The 27,725-nt window shown below is 47.4% G+C and overlaps 1 protein-coding gene across 3 annotated transcripts in view; it reads left to right on the top strand.

Annotated features, from left to right (window-relative positions):
* Positions 1-27,725, top strand: part of NUP214 (nucleoporin 214) — a 77,414-nt gene that overhangs the window by 20,301 nt on the left and 29,388 nt on the right. For all 3 annotated transcript variants that reach the window (XR_009246590.1, XM_058672213.1, XM_058672212.1), the window contains 14 exons: positions 2,116-2,210; positions 4,636-4,722; positions 4,895-5,044; positions 7,149-7,307; positions 8,679-8,782; positions 9,622-9,804; positions 10,303-10,388; positions 10,945-11,028; positions 14,570-14,833; positions 15,593-15,754; positions 19,625-19,724; positions 22,650-22,725; positions 24,389-24,470; positions 26,299-26,389. Coding sequence is in view for 2 of the 3 variants with exons in the window: in XM_058672213.1 (XP_058528196.1) it covers positions 2,116-2,210; positions 4,636-4,722; positions 4,895-5,044; positions 7,149-7,307; positions 8,679-8,782; positions 9,622-9,804; positions 10,303-10,388; positions 10,945-11,028; positions 14,570-14,833; positions 15,593-15,754; positions 19,625-19,724; positions 22,650-22,725; positions 24,389-24,470; positions 26,299-26,389 (1,723 nt within the window). In the remaining variant the exon portion in view is untranslated. The remainder of the gene's footprint in view (positions 1-2,115; positions 2,211-4,635; positions 4,723-4,894; positions 5,045-7,148; positions 7,308-8,678; positions 8,783-9,621; positions 9,805-10,302; positions 10,389-10,944; positions 11,029-14,569; positions 14,834-15,592; positions 15,755-19,624; positions 19,725-22,649; positions 22,726-24,388; positions 24,471-26,298; positions 26,390-27,725) is intronic.

Here is a 27,725-nt window from a genome sequence, read left to right as displayed (position 1 = left end):
GGAGCATCTTCCAGGTCTTTCACGCAGGTGCAGGGTCCTAGGCTTTGGGCTTTAGGACTTTAGGGCTTTAGGCCCTTAGGGCTTTAGGGCTAGGGCTTTGTGACTTGCTTTCCCAGGTCACAAGCAGGGAGCTGTGGGAAGTGGAACAGCCGGGATTAGAACCCACGCCTGTATGGGATCCCAGCACTTGCAGGGCAAGCATTTAACCACTGGGCCATCGCACTAGACCTGTTGTTTGTTTGTTTGTTTGTTTGTTTTTAAGATATGGATTTTTCCTGAAGTATTAAAGAGTTACTTGCAGACATTTTTTAAATAATTTTTTTGGAAGTTTATTTAAAAGACAAGTTGTTCACAGGTACAAGTAGGGCATGTTTGGGGAGGAGTGATTCAGGAGGGGGAAGTGTTTCTGCCTTCCAGTCTAATCTTTGTTCCTGGGGAACAAGATTGCCCTTTTGTATTTGCAGTCATCTTGAAATGTTTTAGCCTTAAATATTTTGAAAGGAAAGATTCGAAGTATATTCTGAGACTCAAGAAATTAAATCTAGGCTGCTGCACAGGAAGTGTTTACATTTCAACACTTGTGTTAATGGTGTTTGGTTCTTATCCCTTGTGGTCCGTGGTCCAGTAGCCAGGCACCAGAGCTGCTGTGGTGTTGTGCGTCATAAGTCTGACATAAGCATGCACGCAGTAGCTCTTCATCCTGTGGGTCTGTGTCACCACACTGATACGATGAAGCTGGCCCGTCATTCACTTTGTGGACTGTCTCCACATGAGAAGGTTTATGTGGAAGATTTGGGGTACACCGGTGATATGTGTTAACATTTCATTTTGTTCTGTGGAGGTGCTGTTTGTCTGTCGTTTGTCTTGGTTTTTGAGTTGCTTTTTTTCCCTAAACACCAGTGGCAATAGAGTCAGACATATTTGGGAACCCAACAAATCTGTGTAGAATTTTACAGGATCACCTTATTCCGAAACATTTTATCGAACTAAAAGCATCTTTCAGTGACCCAAAATGTTAAGCATTGGTCTTGTCATACTTCTGTGTGATTTGGGAGAAAAAAATTGAGCCATGAAACGTGTATACTGCTTCTCACTGCTCACCACTCAGCTTTCACGGCCTTTGTTGCGTTCATTAGGTGTGAGGGCCCTGGCTCATTGAATCCCAGGTTTACTGGAGATCCACCCCCCGCACATTTTCAAGAAAAGAGTCTTATTTCAAAGGCAAAGTAACACATACACACACTCTTCATCCATTGGTTCATTCCCCAAATGCTTGTAGAACTCTGTGTTTATCTTCATACCTTTCAAGTGAATACATCTTTTTTCAAATATATTTATCTGAAAAACACACAAAAAAATCTTTCATCTGCTGCCTCACTTCCCAGGTGATTGCATTACTCAGAGCTGGGCGGCCACCAGCCTCTGTGGGGCTTCCAAAGATTTGGGGCCATTTTTTGGTGCTTTCCCAGGCACATTAGCTGGGAACTGGATCGGAAGTGGAGCACCTGGGGCTCAAACTGGCCCCCTGTGGGATGCCAGAGTCACGGGTAATGGCTTTACTCGCTTTGCCAAAATGCTGGCCCATCACATGTAAAGTTAAGTTTCATTAACGTTTTCCATTATCTGAAGCCTAGACTGGTAAGATTGGTAGTTTTCACTCTTCAGTGAAAATCATAAAACCAGGATCAGAGACAGTGCATTCCTTGGAAAAGGGCCTGGCGCAGTAGCTTAGTGGGTAAATCCTAATGTTGTATCCACCAGGATTCCATATGGATGCCGGTTAGTATTCCAGCTCTTCCACTTCCATTCCAGCTCCCTGCTTGTGACCTGAGAAAGCAGTATAGACGGCCCAAAGTCTTGGGACCCTGCACCCTTGTGGGAGACCTGGAAGAAGCTCTTGGCTCCTGGCTTCAAATTGGCTAAACTCCGGCCATTGACGCCACTTGGAGAGGAAACCATCAGATGGAAGATCTTCCTCTTTGTATCTTCTTCTTTCTGTATCTCTGCCTTTCCAATAAAAAAATAATCTTAAAAAAAAAAAAAAAAGATTTACGGAAAAGACTTTTTGGATGGGAGTGTGTGCAGTCTGTCCTAACTGGCTGCTTGTCCTGACAGGGCGGTCCACTCAGGGAAGTCCCGCTCCGGTGCCCACCCTGGTGCAGAAGACACCCAGGATAACTCCTCCTGTGGCCAAGTCAGGCTCCACCCAGGTAGGTTGAGGTTGACAACACCGTGTTATTAATCTGTTGCCCCAAGCATGCATGTCAGTAAAGTGTGTTTTCAGGTTTTTGCGTTCATACCTTAGAAATAGTAATTAGAAGGCCCGACACGGTTAGCCTAGTGGCTAAAGTCCTCACCTTGCACGCACCAGGATCCCATATTGGTGCCAGTTCGTGTCCTGGTGGCCTACTTCCCATCCACTTCCCTGCTTGTGGTCTGGGAAAGCAGTCAAAGATGGCCCGGTGCTTGCTTCGGCAGCACACATACTAACGTTGGAATGAAGACAGCCCAAAGGTTCCGGGCTCCTGGCTTCAGATTGACTCAGCTCTGGCCGTTGGGGCCGCTTGTAGAGTGAACCAACGGACGAAAGATCTACCTCTTTGTCTCTCCTCCTCTCTGTATATCTGACTTTACAATAAAAAAGTCTCTCCCACGCGGGTACAGGGTCCCAATGCATTGGGCCGTCCTCGACTGCTTTCCCAGGCCACAAGCAGGGAGCTGGATGGGAAGTGGAGTTTCCGGGATTAGAACCGGCGCCCATATGGGATCCTGTTGCATTCAAGGCGAGGATTTTAGCCACTAGGCCACGGTGCCAGGCCCAATAAATTAGTCTTTCAATGGATTTTTTAAAAAGTTTCCTCCCTTTAGAGAGGCCAAGAATCACAGACATCTTTTGTCCTTTTACCCCCAAAATGTTCACGTCACCTGGGGGTGACACTGTGGAGCCAGGAGCCTGGAACTCAATCTGGTTTTCCCGCGTGGGTGTCGGGAACAGAGCTAGTGATGTCTCCCCGGGTCTGCACTAGCTGCCTCGTGATCCTTAGCTCTCCTGTGATACATGGGTGTCTCGGGCTGTGCCCTAACTACATCCAAGTCTACCCTGCTGAGGTGTTTTGTTGAGCTGTGTCACACCAGTGTGTGTGTGTGTGTGAAATCCACACGGCTCAGTGAACTGTGAGCCTGAGCACAGCGTGGTAACCAGCATCCGATGAGCAATAGATCATCAGCACCCCAAATCAGGCCACACACGAGGAGTTTAGCTTGTTTGTACTGTGTCACTGAACCACTCACTGTATGTTGTTATCTTGCTAACTGATGTTTGTGACATCTGTCCTTGTCATCATTGCTGCGTCGCATTAAATCACATAGCTGTAAGAATGTTACCAATACTCTTTCCTTTATTTTTTTTTTAAGATTTATTTATTTTTATTGGAAAGTCAGATATACTGAGAGGAGAGACAGAATGATCTGTTCATTGATGATTCACTCCCCACGTGGCCATAATGGCTGGAGCTGAGCCAATCCGGAGCCAGGAGCACAGAGCCTCTTCTAGGTCTCATGCAGGTTCAGGGTCCCAAGGCTTTGGGCCATCCTTGACTGCTTTCCCAGGCCACAAGCAGAGAGCTGGGTGGGAAGCTGGGTGCCTGGGGTTAAAACCGGAGCCCATATGAGATCCTGGTGTGTTCAAGGCTAGGACTTAAGCCGCTAGGCTACTGGACCCAGCCTGAGACTTATTTCTTTGAATACACTTATGCACAGTGCAAATGGACTTCCTGTTCGTTATCTTCATTGATGTGCTAAAAACCAGGAGTAAGAGCTCGAGCCAGGTCTCCCACGTAGGTGGGAAGAACCCAGCTGCTTGCATGACCAGTGCTGCCTTGTAGGAAGATGGAGTGAGGAGCTGGAGCTGGGCCAGTCCAAAGCCAGGAGCCAGGAGTTTCATGCAGGTCTCCCACCCAATGCAGGGTCCCAAGGTTTGGGGCCATCTTTGCTGCTCCTCCCCAGACCCCCACTGCCGTCTCTTACCTCAGAATTCTACTGGCTGCCCACTCCGCTGCAGCAGGGATCGTGTCGCCTTAAACACTTAGAATTCATCCACACTCCGTGCTCTGGCTTGCTTGGTGTGCCCATGCCTGCCGCCCTGCCTTTTCCAGTGCCCTGCCTTTTCCAGGCAAGCCCCTGGTGTCCCGCCTGGCTCCTGTCAGGCTCTGCGCCCGAGAGTTTTCTGTCTGGTGTCTTGCTGCTGGGCATAGGGGTTGGGATGGTCTTCCCCCAGTCTTCCTGTCCCCTGCTCTTCCATTTCTGTGGTCTCAGTTCTAATGACAGTGTTTGGTAGGGGTGTATTGCCCTGTCTTTGAAGTCTGCTTATCCCTTTACTCCGCCGTTGGAATGCTGTGTGTGTTTACTCTGTGATCCGTCTTGTCCTGGTAGAAGGCGAGTTGTGATGTGGGGCCGCATGTCTCTTGTCATCTTCGTCCTTACTCTCTGGAACCTGCCCTGTGTCTGAAGGAGCGAGTGTTGGTGCAATAGCACTGTTACCAGAGCTCCCCCCACCACACACACAGCAGGCATGTGCTTCTAGAAACTACACCTTGTCATATGGACCCACTTTGAAAGCTTTGCCTTGTGTTTCAGGTGAAGTCACTTCAGCCTCCTCCTGCAGAAAAGCAGGGTCATTCCTGGAAAGACTCAGATCCTGTGATGGCTGGGATCGGAGAGGAGGTAAGTGTGTCTCCTGAGGCAGCCCTGACCGTGGGACCTGTGCAGGTCTGGGTGCTGACGGCCGCATGGCGCTTCATTCTCGCCTGGACGTCTGTGCTGTTACGCACACAGTAGCTGTGGCAGTACTGCTGTGCCATTTGGAGTGACTTATTTCTTCTTGTGGTTTCTTTAGATCTCACATTTTCAGAAGGAGCTGGAAGAATTGAAAGCCCGAACTTCCACGTGCTGTTTCCAGGTGGGCACGGCAGAGGAGCTGAAGATGCTGAGAACGGAATCGGATGACTTGCACACCTTTCTCCTGGAGATTAAGGAGACTACAGAGGTCTGTGGGCCTGGGTGTTTTTCCTGAATAGAATGGCGTTCTCCTGGTGCTGCAAGCTTGTCTGTGCTGTATCTGTTGGAAGACCTCCAGTTTTAACTTGTGTGGATAAGTAGTTCACCTAGGAATGCCTGAATTCAATAATTAATGAACTGTGTGTGTTTATCTTAGTGTGTGTGTGTTTATTGGAAACAATTGTAAATTGAGGAAGACCTTGTATCTGCTGGTTTACTCCTCAAGGATCACAGTAGCTAGGCTGGACCAGGTCGAGCCACATCCTGCTGCCTGTCCGCGTCTCCCGCTCTAGCGGAGGGGCCCGAGCCTTAAGCCATTCATTAGTGGAGGCTTTCCCAGGCACCTTAACGGGAAGTGGGATGGGAAACACAGCAGCCAGGACTCAAACCAGTGCTCATGGGGGATGCTGGCGTTGCAGGAGGCGACTTATCTGGCTACACGGCAGGCCCAGCCCTGCTTTTGTGTTCTCATCTATGGCAACTACTGTTAAGTCCCTGAGAGTTTATTCTAGTTGTTCACTTAGTTTAATTATTTTGAAAATTGGCAATCCTTAATGGTGTTATGTTTTTTTTGTTTTGGTTTTGGTTTTTTTAAAGATTTATTTCTTTTTATTGGAAAGGCAGATATACAGAGAGGAGGAGAGACAGAGAGGAAGATCTTCCGTCCGATGGTTCACTCCCCAAGTGGCCGCAACGGCCGGAACTGAGCCGACCCCAAGCCAGAAGCCCGGAGCTTGTTCCAGGTCACCCACGCGGGTGCAGGGTCCCAAAGGTTTGGGCCATCACTGACTGCATTCCCAGGCCACAGGCAGGGAGCTGGATGGGAAGCGGTGCTGCCAGGTTACGAACCGGCACCCATATGGGATTCCAGTGCTTTCAATGACTTGAACCACTATGCTATCACGCGGGCCTGGCATTAGGGTTTTTTTTTTTGTTTTTTATTACAAAGTCAGATATACAGAAAGGAAGAGAGACAGAGAGGAAGATCCTCCATCCGATGATTCACTCCCCAAGTGAGCCGCAATGGGCCGGTGCGCGCCGATCCGATGCTGGGAACCTGGAACCTCTTCCAGGTCTTCCATGCGGGTGCAGGGTCCCAATGAATTGGGCCGTCCTCAACTGCTTTCCCAGGCCACAAGCAGGGAGCTGGATGGGAAGTGGAGCTGTCAGGACTAGAACCGGTGCCCATATGGGATCCCGGGGCGTCCAAGGCGAGTTAATCGCTAGGCCACGCCGCCGGGCCCCTGGCATTAGGTTTTGTAATGGAATATTTTAGAACGTGCACAAATGTTTTTGGTGGATTACTGTGCACACTTAACATGGGCCAGGTACTGTGCTTAGCATGTCAGGTGTGTGTCTGCTCCCTGAATGGTACTTGATGCTACCAAAGGTGACAGGACGTGTCGAAAGTCACCGAGGATCCCATTTTATTCTGACTTTAGAGTTCTGCTTTAAAGAGCATAGCCGTGAAAGAACAGTGTTCTTCTGTGGTGAGAGTGCATACAGACACTTGAATTGTGACCCTATAAATAGTGAATTTTTTCCGACTGAGAGCAAAGTGATTTTTTTAGAACAGAGCAGTAGTATTTTTCTAAGCAGTGAAATTCTGCTTTATGTGGCTGCTAAATGTCTTCAGATGTGTCTCTGGCTAAATGTTTGACAGTCTGCCCTCGAAGTAGGCAGGAAGGTCTAAATTTCCTGGAGTGTAACTTTATGTTCCTTTTTTCTTTTTATTTTTTATGTCATGTATTTATTTTTATTGGAAAGTCAGACTTAGAGTGAGAGACAGAGAGAAAGATCTATCTGCTAGTTCACCCCCCCAAGTGACCACAAAGGCCAGAGCTGAGCGGATCTGAAGCTAGGAACCAGGAGCCTCCTTCGGGTCTCCCGCATGGGTGCAGGGTCCCAAGGCTTTGGGCCGTTGTTGACTGCTTTCCCAGGCTACAAGCAGGTAGCTGGAATGTAAGTGGGGCCACTGGGATTTGAACTGTGTCCATATGAGATCCTGGTGGATACAAGGCAAGGGCTTTAGCTGCTAGGCTGTCCTGCCGGGCCCGTAACTGTATTTCATTGCATTCTTGTTCTTTTCCTAGTCTGTTCATGGAGACATAAGCACCCTGAAAACGACTCTGCTTGAGGGTTTTGCCGGTGTTGAAGAAGCCAGAGGACAAAATGAAAGGAACCGTGACTCTGGCTATTGCCATCTGCTCCATAAAAGACCCCTGGATCCCAAGAGTGAAGCCCAGCTCCAGGTAGGAGGGTCTGCCTCCGTGTGACGGCTCGGCTGCCGCTGGGCTCTCACCGGAGCGGGGGGTTTCTGTGCTGTGCTTCAGAAAGATGCTGGTCTGCCAGCCAGACTCACGCGTCACATGGATGGCACTCTCCCACTTGATGTGGGTTTTGTTTAAACATAGACGTTCTTAGTAAGACATCACTTTGGTTAGTCGAATGATGAATAATAAAGCAGTAAGTTTCCTTGAGTGCCAGGTACTCTGGTCGGTGGTATGAATGCATCACTTCGCTTCAAGACCTGTAAGGGGATGGTTTCCTTTTTTTCATGGTGCTGGGGAGATTCTAGTAGGTAGAACATGTTGGGGGCTTCCTGCGTATAAAATAGATACAGAGACAGGCTGGGACTCCCCAGGTCTCCCTAGTCACAGCCCTCAGGCCCCGGGGCCCATGGTCCTGACCACTGTCAATGTGGGCTCCCGGGGGGGCGCAGCTAAGCCCCGGAGGCTCAGTATTCATGGCTGGTGGACCCGCCTGGGAAAAAACGGCATCGGTCCCTGCGGTACAGCCGTGCTGGACGCCGCTCAGACACGAGAGCATCCTGTAGTCAAGAATTTGGTTGAACTTTCAGCTTGCTGCTAAGGTGACTTTGAATCAGCTTGTCTCAGTCACATTGTCCCTTTCTTCAGCTGGAGCATATACCCTTTGGTTTTGAAAATACGTTTGTTTGTAACATTTCTGTATAAATGTGAAGAGCTTCCCCCCAGGGCGCATTGTCTGTCTAAACGGAGTTGAACGGTTCTTCTTTATTTTACATTTTACATTTTTGAGAGTCAGGTTGCAGAATCATGAATGTTAATAGTCACCCAGGGTTTAAAGCAAGTGCTTCTTAGGTAATGTGAGTTAAGCGGTGAGAACTTTTACAAGTAGCAGGTTCAGTTTCCAGTGCTGGTGTTGGTCTTCTTCCTGAGGAGTGTCTTAGCTGGGGGTTGCTAGGCCCGCGCTGTGATGCAGATGGGCTCAGAGGTGCTTCCAGCACTCAGTTGTGTAGCACGATTTTGCATTCTGGTTCATCTCGTGGATGTGCGGTTGGGACCGGAGTGCAGTGGGAAGTTTCCAGACCACATTGAGATCCTTGGGCTGAACACTGAGAGCCACGCCGGAGCACCTGTGCCCTGGGCCTAGGCAGCCACAACCTTTCTCTTCTCTCACACTATTAAAAAAGCTAACGTTGTTTTTCATTTTAGTAAAAAGTTTTAATGGTTTTATTAAATCATTTATTACTTTTCCTCTTTTCAATGTTTTTCAATAAACAAATATTCCAGAATTATTTTAACTTTTCATATATCTTCCCTCCAGAGTGAGTCATTTGTTCTTCAATTTCTTTCTTGCAGGAAATCCGACGCCTTCATCAGTACGTGAAATTTGCTGTGCAAGATGTGAATGACGTGCTGGACCTCGAGTGGGATCGGCATTTGGAACAAAAGAAGAAACAGAAGTGAGCCAGCTCCTGTATCCACCGTGACTACTGCCTCCCTTTCTTGTTTTAGATTTGTTTATTTTTATTGGAAAGGCAGATTTGGATTTATGGAAAGAGACAGGAGGAAGTATCTTCCATCACTGGTTCAATCCCCAAGTGGCTACAACAGCCCAAACTGAGCTGATCCAAAGCCAGGAACTTCTTTCGGGTCTCGCATGTGGGGCTTTGGGCCGTCCTCGACTGCTTTCCCAGGCCACAAGCAGGGAGCTGGATGGGAAGTGGAGCAGCTGGGACATGGACTGGGTCCACTGCTATAGCCTTTCTTAAAAAATGGTTGAAGAAGCTGTGTAAAACTCTACAAATATTTTTTACATACTCAGCTTACTCATTCATTTTTTTTTCTGCAGAAACAGTAAATGATACATCAATTTAGCAAGTTTATTTATTTTTAAGATTTATTTTATTTTCATTACAAAGATATATGGAGAGGAGGAGAGACAGAGAGGAAGATTTTCCGTCCGATGATTCACTCCCCAAGTGAGCTGCAACGGGCCGCTGCGCGCCGATCCGAAGCCGGGAACCTGGAACCTCTTCTGGGTCTCCCACGCGGGTGCAGTGCATTGGGCCATCCTCAACTGCTTTCCCAGGCCACAAGCAGGGAGCTGGATGGGAAGTGGAGCTGCCGGGATTAGAACCGGCGACCATATGGGATCCCAGCGTGTTCAAGGCGAGGACTTTAGCCGCTAGGCCACAGTGCCGGGCCCTTTAAAGAGTTTATATTGCAGTGTAATTTATGATAGTGAAAAAAGTCAGGTCCATTAGAATTATACAAAAGTAAAGGGATAATTTCTCCCCAGGCGCCTGCTTGTGCCCGAACGAGAGACACTGTTTAACACCCTTGCCAACAACCGTGAGATCATCAACCAGCAGAGGAAGAGGCTGAATCAGCTGGTAGACAGTCTGCAGCATCTCCGTCTTTACAACCAGAGGTCCCAGTGGAGCCTGCCCTGCGTGGCTCCTTCCCCGGACAGCCCTCAGAGGTGAGAAGGCCTGTACTCTGCACGGGGTTGGAAGCTGTGTTTCCCATGTGGCTGTGAGACTGCCTCTGCTGTCCACCTGAAGGGTGAAGATGACAGTATTTGCCTAGTGGGTAGGAAACTCCTAAGATTGTGCCTAATCATGCACCATTGGACATACCAGATACAGTAGTAAGGATGTTGACTTTATTGATGATTAACTGGTGGGATGAGAGCACTCTGCTTATTCTCCAGTGCATACATTATCTGTCCTGGAGTCTAGGGAGGCCCAGCCTGGCAGTCACACAGCTCAGCTGTGGTGTCACGGGATGATCTGCCGTTGCCCCGTAGTGCGATGTTCAGTGTGAGGGTGCTGTGGAGTAGTGAGACTGCCATGGGCACATGGTACACGTACTGGGGATGTGCTTGTCTCTTGAGTTGGTATTTACGAGGAGAGCGCAGCTGCACAGCCTGCGAGCTCACAGCTCCAGCTGGTCTGTCTGTAACGCGATCCTCTCTTAGTTTTGACAGTGACTTGGAGAGTCTGCGCAATGCTTTGCTGAAGACAGCCATAGAATCCCGCACCAAACCCTTGCCCAGGGTGCCAGGTAAATGCTTCCTTGTTAGACTGTCAGCTTCATTTCTCTCCCAACTGCTAACATTGTAAATACCGAACTTGGGGCCCAGCGTGATGGCTCAATTGGCTAACCCTCAACCTGCAAGTGCCAGGATCTCATTTGGGCGCTGGTTCATGTCCCACTGCTCCACTTTTGGTCCAGCTTCCTGCTTGTGACCTGGGAAAGCAGTGGAGAATGGCCTATTTCCGTGGGCCCCTGCACCCTTGTGGGGGACCTGGAGGAGGCTTCTGGACCCTGGCTTTGAATCAGCTCAGCTCCAGCTGTGGCAGCCCACATCTGGAGAGTAAACCAGTGGATGAAAGATCTTTTGTGCATGTGATCTGCCTTTCCAATAAAAATATATAGATCTTTTTTAAAAAAAATATTCATCTTAAGCATAAGTATTCTTCAAGAACTTTATGAAAAATGAAATTAAAGATGTTTATCTTTTTCAAGTCTTGAAATCCATGCATAGATTTTTTTGTAATACGTGTTTTCTGTGAACTTTTTCATGTACTCTGTTGATGAACTCCTAATTTTCTTTCAGCTAAACTGTCTCCCGTGAAACTGGCACAACTAAGAAACTTTTTATCCAAGAGGAAGACCCCACCTGTTAGATCCACTGCTCCAGGTAAAGGGAGTTGAGCCTGGATTTTTTGTCATAGATTGTGTTTGTTGTAGATTATGTTATCCATTGGTGATGATGTTGTGTGTGTGTGTTCTTTCTGAGTTCTTTTTTATTTTTAAGATTTACATATTTTTATTGGAAAGCCAGATAATACAGTAATACATAGAGGAAGAGAGAAAGAGAGGAAGATCTTCCATCCACTGGTTCATTTCGCAAGTGGCCAGAACTGATCCGATTGAAGCCAGGAGCCTGGAGCTTCTCCCGGGTCTCCCACGTGGGTACAGGGCTTTGGACCATCCTTGACTGCTTTCCAAGGCTACAAGCAGGTTGCGGGATGGGAAGCTACACACTGGTATATGAACCAGTGCCCATATGGGATCCCAGCCACGTGCAAGGTGAGGACTTTAGCCACTAGACTTAGCACGACGGAAGAACAGTATTATCTAACACAGCTCACGCTGAAATGTGCCAGTTCTCCCTCTTGCATCCTGCGTCTTGCAACAAGGAAGCAGCACCCTAGGCTCCGGTCCGAGTCCGCCTGCGCTGTCATCCTCTCGTGTCCATGTGACCTGGCTGCTGTAGTTTTGGTTGCCTGCCTTTACGGTGTTTGCATCCTGCATCCTGCAGGTGGATTTCTCCTTCCATGTCGGGGCTGAGAGATTCAGCTGTATTGTTGCCTTCTGGTGTGCTTGTCCTTTTAAGTACAGTGTTGCATTGCGGTGGTAGCACCGTGCTTACTTACCATTCTCTTTGTAGACATGGACTATTTCTAGTTTGAGGCTCTTACCAAGCTTGTTCCTGGGTATGTGTGCTCTTCATTTTGCCACAAAGCTAGGATGCCTTGTCCTCTGCCCATAGGCTTCACTTAAAAGGAGAGAGCGAACTCTGTGCTGCTGATTCGCTGTCCAGGTTCCCACGTTGGGTGGGACTGGCCCAGGCCAGAGCCAGGAGCAAGCCTCAGTGCAGATCAGCACAGGGAGAGCAGAGACTGGGCGAGGGAGCCGCTACCTGGCGCCTGCTTGGCAGAATCGGCAGCAGGTTGATGTGAGGGGCCAGGGTCCTAGCCACGGCACCAGACCCCCAGCCCGTGCGCTGTGCGTTTCTGACTGGCACAACTAAGAAACTTACCTGTTAACTTACCTGTGCCCACCTGTGCGCTGTGCGTTTCTGACTGCAGCGTTAACTTACCTGTGCCCACCTGATCCTGGTCCATTGTAGCAGAACTCTTAGTCTCCTTAGGAACCATCTGGGCACCGTCTGATGAAGCATCTGGTAACTCTTTTGCTCCTTTCTCTGCTCAACAAGCTGAATGAGCTGCAGCAAGTTTTGTGAATTCTGGATAATTTCCCCGAGTTGGTGTTTTGGGTTATAATATCCACTTTGCCATTTTACTTTTAATTATCTTGTGAGAAATAGAAATTCTCAATTTTACGATAATATTTGTCAGTTTATTAGTGCTTCTTGCACTAATTCAGTTTTAGAAAAATCCTCTCTCCCTGGGCAATGGGACTGTGTGTGCGCCTGTTGTGTTTTTGGAAATGTAAATATCTGCACTAATTAGATCAACACGCGCCTGAAATTGTGTTTAAGAGCAAGTCATGCTGCAGGCAGGGGTGTCCAGGCCGCTGTTCGCGATGCAGCTTAGGACAGCTGCATCCCATATTTGGATCTAGGAGTTCCCCGCTTTCTTTTCTTTTTCTTTGTTTTAATTAATTAAAACATATTCATTAATTTGAAAGTCAGAGGTCTTTGTCCACTGGTTCACTCTCCAGATGGCTGCAACAGGCACAGCTAAGCTGGTCGCTTCATCCAGACCTCACATGTGAGCGACAGGTGCCCAAGCACTTGGTCATCTTCCACTGCTTTCTCCAGGCCCTGAACAAGGAGGTGGATTAAAGGTAGACCAGCCATGACACAAACCATTGCCCATGGAGGATGCTGGAATCAAGGCAGCAGCTTCATATGCTGCGCCACAATTGTAGCCCCTTGGGTTCTCCCCTTCTGATTTTTCTGTTAGGGTGCTCTCTAGGAGGCAGCACAGACAAGTTCCTGCACCCATGTGGGACCCCAGCTCTTGTTTGCCTGGATTAGATTCTGTCACATGCTATTGAAAAATTAGCACCAGAGACCTGTGTGCAGGCATAGGTGGGTAATCCTGCAAGGCCAGCATCACCTATGGGTGCCAGTTTATTTCCTGGCGCTGCAGTTCCCATCCAGCTCTCTGCTTTGTAGAGGATGGCTCAAGTCCTTGGGACCCTGCACCCACATGAGAGACCTGACAAAACTCCTGCTTGCTGGTCTCGGATTGGCACGGCCCCTATGCTTGCACCCATTTGTCGAGTGAACCAGTGGGTGGAGGATCTTTCCCTGTCTTCTCCCTCTCTCTCTGCAAATCTGTTTTTCCATTTCCAATAAAAACAAACAAATCTTTTTTAAAATAAAGCAATAGAAAGATTTTCTGTCTACTGGTTCACTGTCCCAAATGTGTGCATGTGTCATGGCTGGGCCGTATATGTCTGCTGTGTGGTCCCCAGGACGCATCAGGAGGACGCAGGATTGGAAGGGCAGGTGGGATTTGATCCAGGCACTCTGGCTGGGGGACAGCTTAACTTGATGCCTCACAGTTCCCACCCTACTTTAGGGTGTTTTTTTTTTTTAATATTATTTATTTATTTATTTGAAAAGCACAGTTAGATCTGTACTCTGATCACTGCTCAGATGGCTTCAGCAGTCAGTTCTGGACCAAGCCAAAGCTAGGATCCTGGCACTCCATCCTGGTCTCCCCGTCGGGTGGTGGAGACCGTCTGCCATCCCAAGCACCATTAGCAGGAAGCTGAATGTGCGGCAGAGGAAGCACCGCGTGAAGCGGCAGCCTGATGCTGTGAGGTGCGGACAGATGTGCAGGCGTCTAACGTGCTGCACCCTGTGCCACTTCCCCCTGAAGTTCGTCGAAGCAGCTCACGTCAAGCCTGGAGCCATAGCTGAACAGTTTTTTAGAAGAAGAAGAAATAGAAGGTTAAAATTAAGTGCAGGTTTTTGATAGAAAACAGAAGAAATACAAAGTAGTTTTCTAGCTTACAAGAGTAATTCAGTTTATGAAAAACTGTCTGAGACATTCAGGATGAGGGCATTCTGTCTTCTCCAGTTTGTATTAGGCTGTGTAACTGGGAAGTGGCTGCGTGTTGTGACTGTTTGCTCTACGGGAAAGCTCGTCTCCTGCTTCTCGGACCCCTTACCCCACCTGTGAGAACTCTGCGGCGTCAGGGTTTCCTGCTTTTACACTAGCATGAATTCTGTTTGTCGTTTTCTCACACTCTTGACAGTCAACGTGTTCATGTCCTACACAGCCCAGGTCGGTAGAACCCCAGTAAGCAAATACCAGAGCATCTTTGTTCACATTCAGCTACAGCTGCTTCCACTCAAAAAACGTAAAAATTTTAAGTCATTTAAAAAATTGCTGTAGTTCTCTCTTGACAGGAGAAATTACTAACTGTTGGACTTCCTTTGAGTTCCCTAAGTTGTGTTTTGTTTGGGCCTTTTGTAGCCAACCTGTCTCGTTCAGCCTTCCTATCTCAAAGATACTATGAAGACTTGGATGAAGCTAGCTCGACTTCGTCTGTCTCGCAGTCTCTGGAGAGTGAAGATGCCCGGGCCCCTTGTAAAGAAGAGGAGGCAGTGGTCCAGGCCCCGCGGCATGCCCCTGTGGTCCGCACTGCTTCTGTCCAGCCCAGTCTCTTGCCCCAGGCCATACCTTTTGGTAAACCTCCTCCTAGCCCCAGTTCTTCACCTGGCATATTATCCCCTGCACGTAAGTTGACTGTGAGAGGAATGGATCTTTGTTCTTTAGTAGGTTTCTGGCTCATGAAGCCTCTGCAACTGGGTTTTTACTGTGTCATCAGAAAGGTTGCCAACATCGCATTTCTGCTATCCCAGAGATTAGGGGACTAATGCGTAAGTTGCAGATTCCCCTTGAGGCCGTTGGAACCTTCTGGAGAAGGGGCTTCTCTTCAGGGTTGTACATTGGTCTGTGTTCCTGCTGAGCCAGCTGGGGTCTTCACAACTGGCCTCTTTCAGAAGAGGGAAGGGCTGCTGCCTTCAGTGTCCACCACTGTCTACAGCTTTCAGATGTGAGCTCTTTTCAGTCTTCCTGCATGGTCCGCTCCGAGTTCCTGAGCTCCAAAGCCCATTGTCACTTTGCTGACGTGACCTGCAGTGTGCTCTCACACCAGTGCCAAGGATCCAGGTGCCCTGGTAGTGACGAACACCAGGGCACATGGAGGCCTGGAGTGAATAGGTTTCATGAGACACCAGGGAACTGACATATGTTCCATAAAGTTAGAGCAGTCAGCATTGGGGTGGATCTGATCATGTGAAGTGTTGGAGCTGAGAGAGGTGGGCTGGCAAGCTGCTGGGGTCACATGGCTGTGAAGGATGTATTTTTCTACATTAATGCTCAAGAGTTTCATAGTTTATTGTTGTCCCTACAACATAGCATGGAGTGTTTCTCATTTTCATATTTATGTGTTCTTTGACCTTCTTCCTGATTTCATTTTTCTTGTCCCCTCAGTGTTGACATCTGCTGGCAAAATAATTCCTCAAGGGGCTGACAGCACAGTGCTTGCCACAAAAACTGTGAAACATGGCGCCCCGAGTCCTTCGCACCCCATCTCGGCATCGCAGGCGGCGGCTGCTGCAGCCATGAGACGGCAGATGGCCAGCCAGGTGCCAGGTGACAGCTGGGCTCCCACCTCTTGGGGAGGCTCACTGGGGGACCCCGAGTCATGGGCCAGGCAGCAGTGGGTGGGAACCTATCAGCTCTGCTACCCTGCAGGAGTGGAGGTGGCTGCAGTGGCCCCTCTCCTTCGTAGGGATGAGGTCTGAAATCTGGTGTTTTTAAGGGAATGGATCAGGTCAGCATGTTTAGTTGGGTGGGAAATCAGGGTGGTTTTTGTGAAATTCTTAATTCCTACTGTTGGATAATATCTGCTTTGAGGCCTAAACTTCCTTTGTGAAGCTAAATCATCCGGTGATATTAGAGTTGTACAGCAACTGAAGGATCCCTGATGTTTGCTGGTGGGTTGCGATTGTGGTTTGCTGTGTTTGGGTAATGTAAGATTCAAGCGCCTAAAGGTTACCTGACCAGCAAGTAGCGGAACCCACTTCCGGCCCTGTGCCCTCTGGTTCTGTACAGTGTTTCTTACCATTGTAATTTCACCTGTGCAGATGAAAACACTGCGATCCCGTCAGATCTCCACTTGAAGGTTTAACATTCTAGGTGCTTTGCCTCAAAGACTTGAGTTGCTGCCAGCTGTTAACTATAGAAGCCACTGGTGCTCTAGAAACTTATCCCCACTCCCAAACAGTTGGCAGTGTTGCTGGCATTTAGTGGTTTGAAGCCAGGAATGCTGCAAAACAGCCCTTAAAATGTACACGCTAGTCCCACAACAAAAGGTTATTTAATCCTGAAATGTCAGTATTGCTAGGATTGGGTAACTCTGATATAAGCCAGTGTTCTGCTTTAGCTGAATGGAATTATTCAGTATTGCCGTAAAAACTTACCCATTTAGAGAGTTCCTTTTTAAGACTAAATACATACTGTAGTTTGATTTAGGGAGAAAAAAGCAATAAACAAAAAAAAATTACATAGTGATAAAGGATTTTTAACATTTTATTTCTTTATTGTTACTTATTTGGGAGACAGAGAAGGATCTTCCATTTGCTGCTCCCTTGTCAGATACTCTTATTTTTTTTTTAATATTAAATAAAGCATGCATTTATTAAATTGTAATAAAAACATTCCATCAAATTACAAAACTTGAGTAAGAAAAACGAACGGCACATGCTTAACTGTAGTTGACATTCAAATAAAATTTGCATTCCCAAAATATTATACAGTAATTAGAAAATACCAGCCAAAGTAATATTAGGATACTTTTACGTGCGATCTCAACAAACTTGAACAGAAGCAAATTTTAACAAAGGTAAATTTTACAGTGAAACATAGCAGTAGATTAAGGATCTTAACATGTTTATTTTATTGCTATTTGACACTATGATACAAAAATAAGAGGATTTACTTAACATTTTTAATAAATATCTCATGGGCTGTTGAGTGCCTTACTGGTGAAAAGATTTAACTGGCTAATCTCATCAATCCATTTTGTACATTTAGTAAGCATCAACTCTGCCCTACATAACTCTTAATGCAATTCACATCACACAAATGGTTATCATATTAAATACATAATCAACTCGGACTTCTCAACAACGAGGAAATTAGTAAACCATCAAATGGACTGCTTACCATACACTTTCCTCATAACTAAATAACACACAAAAAAATCAAAATAATATTTGTCATCACTCTAAACTATTGCCAGCAACTGACGGAAACTGCCAATTTGCCATATTCATGTTCACAACATGCTAAATACTCTTATTTTTTAAAGGCAGGGCAATATGGAGAGAGAACTCTTGTATCCACTGTTTGACCTGCCGAGTAGCCAGGCAAAGCCAGGAGCCTTGAGCTGCAGCCAGGTCTCCCACATGGGTACTTGGTTCACTCACTGCTTCCCTGGGCTCATTAGCCAGTAACTAGATTGGAAGCAGAAGGTCCAGGACTTGAGCCTATGCCCTGATGGGGATGCTGACAGTGCAGGTAGCATTGGACTGAGCTGCACCACATGCCTTCCTCTCAGAGCCTCTTAGCAGCCAGAACTGCAGTGCACAAAGCTAGGCACCTCGAGCTCAAGCTGAGTCTCTCACGCAGGCGGCAGGCCCTACGTATCTGTTAGTAAGAAAGCTGGAATTGGGAGTGGAGCCAGAACGCGAACAGGCTGTGACATCCCAAGTGGTAGCTTTTTTTTTTTTTAGTAAGATGTATTTATTTTGATTGAGAAGACGGATATACAGAGAGGAGATACAGAAAGATCTTCATTCTGCTGATTCATTCCCCACATGTCTGCAACAGCCAGAGCTGAGCCAATCAGGAGTCAAGAGCTTCTTCCAGGTCTCCCACGCGGGTGCAGGGTCCCAAAGCTTTGGGCCATCCTCTGCTGCTTTCCCAGACCACAAGCAGGGAGCTGGATGGGAAGTGGAGCAGCCAGGATGCAAACCGGCACCCACCTGGGATGCCAGTTCTTGAAGGTAGAGGATTAATTAATTGAGCCATCGCACTTCTCCCTTCCACAACCACAAGTGCTGTCTTAAACTCTGATGAGCCAAATGCCTAAGGCAACTCAAGATTTCTACACAAAGTTAAAACCCTTGTTAAGGCACCTAAGAAATGGACGCTGAAGAGCAAAACAAGAAAGCTTTTTAAGATCCCTTTGAGCTTTCTGAAAATACAATTATTTGTTGCACTCTTTAAATAGTACTGGAATCAAACAGAATATTGGCCTTCTGCTCAGTATGCCAAAAATTGAGCTTTTTGAGTTGGTCTTTTGTAAACTTAGGCTAAAGATTGTTCCATTCCCAGTTAGAGGGGGTATGATCTCCATCACCATGTTGCAAGCAACAAATTTCTAAGCCATAGTAAGCATCTTTGAATGTGAAAGGCGAAGTATGTCCACCTGTAGGCCGGAGTCCCCCTGTTGCCTCCCTGAAGGGGTGAGAGCTGGCCCAGGTGCGCCATGCTGCTGGGGTGTGGCTCTCCCCCTGCCCGAGGACGCAGTGAGGCAAGCCGGGCAAGCTGTGGGTCTGCTTAGGGTTGTTTTTTTGTTTTTTTTTTTGTTTTTTTCCCCAAAGAAACTTTTTTTTTTTTTTTTTAAGATTTATTTATTGGAAAGTCAGAGACAGAAAGATCTTCCATCTGCTGATTCACTCCCCAAGTGACCACAACAGTCAGAGCTGAGCCAATCCGAAGCCAGGAGCCAGGAGCCCCTTCTGGGTCCCCCATGTGGGTACACGGTCCCAAGGCTTTGGACCATTCTTGACTACTTTCCCAGGCCACAAGCAGGGAACTGGGGCAGCTGGGATTAGAACTGGCAACCATATGGGATCCTGGTGCATGCAAGGCAAGGACCTTAACCACTAGGCTACTGTGTGGGGCCCTGGTCTGCTTAATTGTTAATCACACAGGATCGTCATGTCTTTTGAAACAGTCTAAAATTGAAATACCAGGAAGTAAACAGTGACTTAGTGTTGTTGTTGTAGACTTCTTGACATCTCCCTCCTTCTTGCCCAAGCTTGGCTTTCTGCACGTTGCTCTTTCTGTCTGCCTCACATAAACGGTGAGCGTGTTTTGAGCAGAATGTTAGTGTATTGCAGACACCTTGTATCTGTCCAGCACCTAACACAGATCCTAACCTGGAGTGAGCCCGTGTGCGAGAATGGTGCATGCGTGGCCGTGTCCTGAGTCCGAGGGCTTTGGATCCTTGCGATCCTGCTGCCCTTCGCCAGGACAAGCCAGCCCCGTGGCTTTGCGGAAACTCTAGAAAACCGCGTTCCATTAACACGCATTAATGGAGTAAGCGGGTTGCTGCAGAGCTGTGTCTAGCAGTCTGCCTGGGTTCAAAACCTGGTTATTCATTTAAATGTGACTGGATGTTTTATTTTTGCTGATATTCATGTGGTTTTTTCCTCTGTCGTATCCAAATAGCTGTTAGTACTTTGACTGAATCAACCTTGAAGAACGTCCCTCAGGTGGTGAATGTGCAGGAGTTGAAGAATAACCCTCCAGCCTCCTCCCCGGCCAGTGGGTAGGTCCCACCTCGTGCGCTGCGTGTGTGTGTGTGTGTGTAAAAGCTGGGGATACACGTGCGGCCTCTGGGGAGCATCGTGGCTGGCAGAGTGTGGCTACTTTTGCTCATGAAGCTCGAAACAGCTCGGCTGGCTTCCCTCACTGCACACACTCAGTTCTCAGGAGACTTCTTTTGCCCGAGCCAGGGACGGCTGGCTCCTAGGTCTTCGCAGTCTGCCGTGATGACGCACTCCGCTTGCTGCTTGGTGCACGCAGGTCTGCACGTGGTACTCGGCAGGCTGGTGAGCCAAGGAAGGAGTTGCATCTTGATTGTTTGATAATCGATTTATTTAAGGCTCTGAATTCCAGAGGTGATCCTTCAGGACTAAGCAGACCGTTGCTTCTGAAAACTGGTGATGTAGAGGTTGACACTCTGCCCCGCCACATGCTCTGATTTTCATCTTCTCTGCTCACAGCTCTCCAGCCCCCCTCCATGCCAGCCTTCGAGCAGTGGGGCATGGCTGCTGGAGTTCACTTGTTCTTGGTTAGCCTCTGTGCACTGCCCGAGCAGCCACAGGTGCCTGTGGCCTGCGGTGCTCTGGATAGGTTGCAGCCACAGTCTCTAAGTCTTTTGGCCTGCCAGTGGTAGAGGGAAGACCGGAGAGACATCTTTTCAGTTTCAGTGTTGGAATTGGGAAGATCAGTGCCAGTTTGGGGCATTAGGGTCTGGTGCCCATGCCGAGTCCAGCACAGACACCCACTCCTCACTGCCCTGCTGAGTAGTTCTGCACCCTGTTTGGTGGGCATGTGGCTCGTGGCCCTGCCTCATCACCCTGTTGACCTTCTCTGTTGGTCTGTTTGTCTGCGCCACCCGCTCGAGTCATGTTTCAGTGAACTCAGGGCCACGCTAACAGACATAAATAAGCCTGCTCGCTTACCTTTGGTGTGCTGTTTAGGTCAAGGTGTCATTAGTGATTATTGCAAACTTCCCAAGGGAAAAAACTGGGCATTGGAGTTCGAGAATTACAGCCAGTTTCCTAGCAGAGAAGGCTGGAAAAGCCACTGGTGAGTCAAACCTAGGAGAGTAAACTCACATCGGTAAAGGACGGACGGTCTGGCGTGTCTGAGATATTTTCATCATCAACCACGTGTATGAAATATCTCGTGGAGACTTTACTTTTTATCAAGGTTTTTGACCTCATGATTTAGCCGAGGTGATCTTTGATAAAGGATTTGTTGGGAGTATGCTGTTTACCTGTTACAAAAAAAAATTTTTTTTGACGCAGAAGGTAGAAAAGAACCTTAAGAAGGGTTTCTGTTCCCCAGAGAATCGAGCTCCAGTCTAATGTTCAACACGATAGCTAAGACGCAGTTTCTTTTTAGTAAAGCCGTGCTCTGATTTTACTTATACATATTAATAGTATTTCCTGCTGCCTCCCAAGGAAGCAATTGAGAAGGGACTGTGGTCATTGCAAAATGGTAGACTTTCAGGTTCTTTTAAGCATAGTTTCCTAGAATATATTTTAAGTATTTAACTTTGCATTTCACTGTCTCTGAGCCGCAAAATTACAGAGACAGAGAGGTCTTCATGTGCTGTTTTACCCCCAGGTGCCTCAGTGGTCAGAGCTGAACCAAGCCGCGATCTGGAACGTCCTCCAAGCCCTCCTTGTGGCTGCAGGAGCCAGAGCCACACGCTGCTCTCCCTGGCCGTTTCTGGGGCACTGGCTGGGCAGTGGGGCAGCCAGGACTCTGACTGGTGCTCCTATGTGACGCCAGGATCCCCAAGAGCAGCTCTTCAGCCCCTCTAAGCGTGTCTCACTGAGGAACCTCAGTGGGCGTAGCTCCTGCATGTACTCGTTAACCACCCGTATATAATTGCTGTTTTCAGGGTTTTTTCATTTTGATACATACTGCAGAGAATTCTGCATTTACAGCTTAATCGTAAACATTGTTTCCTTTTTTCTATATCACTTAAAATCCTTACAGAATTTTTTTTTTAGATTCACTGTGGTTCTTTTAAAAGCTCTTAATGCAAATTTCAGCTTAGTTATTGAAGTTACGTAGTGTCTAGACATGAATTCCGGGACTGTAGCTTGATTTAGCAGAATCTTGGATAATGTTTTAGATACTGTTTGAATCTTCCAGAACGCTTGCCGACGGTCATCTCCCCGTAGGCTGGGGGCCAGAGGTGGAGGCAGCAGCCCACAGCCCGCTCTCTGTCTTCCAGAACGCTTGCCGACGGTCATCTCCCCGTAGCTAGATCTCAATGCTGTATCCAAACAGCTTTAGGCTGAGGGTAGATAAAATGACTCGGAAATGGCTCCTAGAAGCTAAGAACTGCTGTCTGTGACTGCATCCTTGTATTGTTACGATGAGTGATGTTTTAACACCTGGCGTGACTTATCCCCACTCCCCTGTACAGTAGCCGCTCCCTGCTTGCAGCGTAGCAGAGGACGGTGAGCTGTGGAGCAGGTGTGGGCTGGAAGCAGAGCGGGATACTCACGCCCTTCAGGGCGGAGCTGGTGAGCCTTGGGCTCGGAGGACAGTCGCTGTGAGAAGGCAGAACCTCTTGGGTGGCACCTGCAGGTCGAATGGGACAGCAGGTTGACAGATCCGTAGATCCTGTTGCACATTGTTTCAGGCTTGGAGAGGAGTACCGGAATTCTTTTCATGGTTTAGGGTAAGGGGAAAAGGTGCGGGCAGAGAGGGGACAACACTGTTCTGAATAACTGCAAATTTTTTTTGTTAGGATTGCTGAAAGATCTTGAGTTTTGGGATCACTGCTATGAACTTTAGTGCCAGAAATCCAACTACCTTTAAAAGTGTATTCGTGAATCAAAAAATGTCAGATGAATTTGGTTGGTTTTTAGATAGCAGACGAACTCCAGGACGGGTGTTTTTGTCCTTCATGCCTGTCTCAGCATGTGCTCTGTGTGTGTTCCAGCTCTTCAGTGCCGTACTCTGCAGGCAGAGCACCTCACCCCGGCTTAACCCCAGTGGCTGCCAACCAGGCCAAGCAGGTAACAAACCTTGGCAGTCTTCTAGAGTGAAGGCTGGCTTCTTCTGAGCATGGTTTTTATTTAAAAGCCACACTGCTGATGGTGATGTGCTGTGATCGGGTCCCCGGGGTTTATGTCAACCTTGGCATGGTGGTTAACGAAGTAGGTTAGTCGGGGCTTGGTGCTGCATTCCTGGGCCATTTAACATCTTACATTCAATAGTGATTCTAATACTGTGTTTGAAGTGTTGCGGTTTGATTATGCTCCGTCAGTATGGTCACAGTTAACCTTTAACAGCCACCATATGCAAGGGGCAGGTCGTTTCTTTAGGTGTCTCACATATCCACACCCAGGTGACCAGTGCAGGCTAATGGCGCAGGTGGATGCTGGGACAGTGTGGGACTCCAGGCATCCAGCTCATTGCTGTCCAAGCACTGAGTAGTCTGTCTGCATTCTTGCACAGCCTCTGTTTTCAGGGTCCATATTTTCAGTAATATGTCTACCTTCAGGTTCTTGCCTGATAGACATTGTCTGTTAAAAATAGGTTCTAATGGGCCCAATGTGGTAGCCTGGTAGCTAGAAGCCTCATCTTGCATATGCCAGGTTCCCATTTGGGCTCCAGTTCAGGTCCTGGCTACTCCACTTCCTGCCCAGATGCCTGTCTCTGGCCTGGGAAAGCAGTCGAGGATGGCCCAAGGCCTTGGGACTCTGCACCCACATGGGAGACCCAGAGGAAGCTTCTTGCTCCTGGCTTCAGATCAGCTCAGCTCTTGCCATTGCGACTACTTGGAGAGTAAACCAGCAGATGGAAGATTTTTCTGTCTCTCCTTTTAACTGTAAATCTGACTTCCAATAAAATAAATATATTAATAAATCTTTTTTAAAAAGGTTATATTGTAAGCATTTGATCCAGAAGAAATAATAGGAGATGCCTAGAAGGTAGATGAAGCTGTCCGACTTTTTCTATGATCCTTAGATCTGAGATGAGCAGCTTTAGGTTGTGTCAAATTAGCATTTGAACCTGAACATGTGTTTGTTCGTTAGTTTGCCATTTAACATTAAACATTTTTCAAAATTTTGTTTTCACTTTTGTTTAAGAGAGAAGTTGGTCTTCCATCTCTGGTTCACTCAGCTGTGACTCGGGCAAGCCATTTAGGAATGTGGAGCTCCGTGAGGGTCTCCCACGTGGGTGACGGGGATGCAGCCACTGGAGCCATCCTGCTCCATCCTAGCGTGTGGCCCAGACGCCTGTGCGGGAAGTGGGCATCGCCAGCAGCGCGTACCTGCTGCCCAAGGGCTCACTGTTGGCGCTCATCATGTGGCTGGGCAAGATCCATGAATGGCCATGAAACTTGACGTCTGGCTGGAAGAGTATTGACTTGGAAATGGGAAATTTGAGGTTTTACATTTTAACCTTATTGTAAATTCATTGGAAATTAGAGTAATTCATTTAATCACTACCCTTTCCATGCTGGGCGCGATTGCCTTCTTGGAGCGTGCACAGTGTTTGGTTCTGTTCTCGCATGTGATTTTACACACAGTTGACCTAAATTGAAACTTTTTCCTGATCCAGCTAAATACAAATGCTTTGCCCTACTTACTATGTTTTTAATTTACATTTTACTTGTTCCTTTATTCCATGGGTGGTTAGATTTGACATGAATTTCCCTGTGTTCTGTTGCAGGGGTCTCTGATAGGTTCCTTCAAGCCACCCGGGCCCACACCAGCAGGGTCCAGTCAGGTGTCCTCCGCGGGCAATGCTGCAGGTCAGTTGACATTCTGTTTCAGTGACTCTAAGGGTGACAGAAGCGCCTCAAAGAGTTTGTGTTCTGGATCCTGGAAACTTAAGTATGAGATCGCTTCTTAAGACCTCCTCTGATGAAGAATTTCTAGGAAATTCGCCCGTGAGAAACTAGGTAGGCTTCCCAAGTTGAACACGCTATGGAAAACTGGACAGCAGTGGAGGAGCTCTGTGCTTCCTCTTCCTAAAGGAACAGTAGTATTTTCTGCACCTTGCTGGATGCTCAGGCTGCAGAAGAGTGGGTCAGGATGCTGAGCGCTGTATATCTTATGTCAAAATGAGTATTGGTCCGCAGTAAGCATTCAAAAGCCTGGACAGCATGGAGAGTGCAACAGATTGGTTACAGTAGCTGCCACAGATACAGGAGAGCCTTATAAGATGATTTGGGCTTTGTATACTTCTCTGACACTTACTCAGGCACATTGCTTGGGGAACCACAAGTGTGTTCACCAGGATCTACGTTGCTCAAGCCAGTGTGAAACAAGGGAATACTTTCATTTTATTTGAAAACCAGAGAGACAGAGTGAGACAGACCTTTCATCTGCCAGCTTATTCCCCACATATCCAGAGTTTGGCCAGGTAGGCCAGTGCCAAGAGCTAGGAATTCCCATGTGGGTGGCAGCGCGCCCATCATCCAACCTCTGCCTGCCAGGGTCTACATTAGCAGGAAGCTGGAATCGGAAATGAAGCTGGGACTGAAAATACTCAGATACGACCTCAAGGGTTCCCAAGCGTCAGCTTAACTGTTGCACCAGACTTCTGTTCCTGAATGCTTTTTAACCTGCATTTCATGAGTCTTTCTCAGCATCCCCTTGTTGGGTAGCTCTCCTTGTTTGGCTTATATGGCTTGCTGCTCCAGGGGTCTTAAACTGATGAACTCATTCAAGTGAGTCTAGTGCGCTATATGACAGACTGAACTCCACGCGTACACAGCCTGCCTACCATAACCTCAACTCAGAATCGGTCTGTGAAATGCACAGCTTTCTAATCTTAAGGAAAAATGTTCCTTGCATTCAGAAGAAAACCATTACTGTGTATAAGCTACAATTGTATTCTAGTGGGGTTACTGTCGCGCTGCGGTCGGGGTCATGGCTGCCTCGTGAGGGAGATCTTGTAGGACTTCTCCGTTGGGGCCACGGCTGCAGGTGGAGGTTGTTAGTGGAGTCACAAAATCTTCCTCATCGGTTGAGATTCAAATTAGGAAATGTGACAAGGACTTTAGCCACTAGGCTACCATGCCAGGCCCGAGGAAAATGAATTTTACCTTGAACATTATGTGCAACTCTGTATCTTAACAATCATGTAATTCAATAAAAGTATTTATAAATACATGGTAATTATGGAAAATGTAGAAATGTACAGAGAAGTAAATAGCCGGACAGTCATTGCTCAGCTAGTTAGGAGTTTCTGTGCAGAAGTTGTAAATAACTATAAAGCCACATGGTCTACAGATCATGGCCGGTTTCTGGTTTGGTTTGGTTTTGCATTTCCTCATGCCGTTAAAGCCTAGAACAAATTTTTTAAACTGTAAGTGTTGACATTTATTGTGATATCTTTTCTGGAAAGGAGAGGTATCATGGAATTCACATTGACCCAACAAAGACAGGGTCAGTGGCATTGCCCTAAAGTCAGACAGCGTGTTCACTCCACTTGCTGCCTAAGGTGTGACAAAATGCACTTGAATGAGAGCCACAAAATTAATCTGCAGCTCTAAAAAAGCTAGAGAATTACAGCCTGCATTAATGTTTCTTACTGACTTTCTGTGATGTTCTTATTTTCTGCCATGACTTCAGGGCCGGGGACAGCCAAGACAGAAACCGCTGTGACTTCCAGCCCATCTGCTGGTGGACAGTTCAGCAAGTCTTTCTCGTTTGCTCCGGCAGGGTCAGTGATGAACTTGGTTTTCTTGCAGAACACCAGTGTCTTTACGTGTGTCGTTTCTCGGTCTTGGGATCGGGGTGGGTTTATGAGTTTGTGAAACGCGCATGAAATCACCGTCTGCTTCGTTGTCAGTGTTACAGCTCGTGACAGGGCCAGTGACTTCACTTCCTGATGTGAATCTGTTTCTTCTGCTGTTTCTGTTTTGTTTTTTAGCCTGGGTCCTGGGTCTTGGAGTATGGGGGTTTCTGTTAAGTTGTGTAATGTGTCTAGTTTGTTATAATATATTTTCATTTAGATATCACTTGGAGGCTAGGTGCTAACACGTTGATTTCCCTGCATTGAAAATGCAGTGGACTGGCCCTGCACGGTAGCCTAGCGTCTAAAATCCTTGCCTTGCATGCCCAGGATCCCATTTGGCTGCCAGTTCTAATCCCGGTGGCCCTGCTCCCCATCCAGCTCCCTGCTTGTGGCCTGGGAAAGCAATGGAGGGTGGCTCAGAGCATTGGGACCCTGCACCCACGTGGGAGATCTGGAAGAAGCTCCTGGTTCCAGGCTTCATATAAGCTCTGATCCACCAGTTGCAGCCACTTTGGGAGTGAATCAATGGACAGAAGATCTTTCTCCCTATCTCTCCTCCTGTCTGTATATCTGACTTTCCAATAAAAAATAAAATAAATCTTAAAAAAGAAAAAATTAATTGGCTGCAATGCCACTGTTTAAAAAAGAAAATGCAGTAGACTGAACTAGGAATATCTGATAAGGAGCTGGCACTATGTCATAACCTGTAAAGCCAGCGTCCCAGCGGGTGCCGCTTCCAATCCCAGCTCCTTATGTGCCTGGGAAAGCAGCAGAAAATGACCCAACTGATGTCCATTCAGGAGACCAGACTGGAGTACCCAGCTTTGCCTGGGCCCAGCTCTGGCCGTCACAGCCATTTGAGTCGAGAGCAGCTGGTGGAACATCTCTCTGTCCTTCTCTGTAGCACACATTCTCTGTCTCTGTGTCTTCTCTCTCTGTAACTCTTACAAATAAAATATATAAAATGGATGATGGCAGCTATTTAAAATTTGTGTATGCAGATATAAAAGAATCTGTTTCTTTCATTTTCTAAAAAATAATGGTGCACACTTTCAAAGTTGAGTCATTTTCTGAAAATAAAAAACCTCAGCCCAGGGTGAACTCTCACCTACCTTTGATGCTGCTGTCTGGGTCTTTGTGACACCTGTGTGAGTTGCTAAAGTGTGTCCCTTTGGGGACACTTCTGATTCCATATAGGTGAGCCTAAACATGTTGAAAGCAGGGCCAGTGCCGTGGAATACTAGGCTAAGCTTTCACCTAC

Source organism: Ochotona princeps, chromosome 14 (genome assembly GCF_030435755.1).
Source record: "Ochotona princeps isolate mOchPri1 chromosome 14, mOchPri1.hap1, whole genome shotgun sequence".
Lineage (NCBI taxonomy): Eukaryota > Metazoa > Chordata > Mammalia > Lagomorpha > Ochotonidae > Ochotona > Ochotona princeps.
Note: the sequence above shows the minus strand (reverse complement) of the source record. Positions and strands in the feature narration are given on the sequence as shown.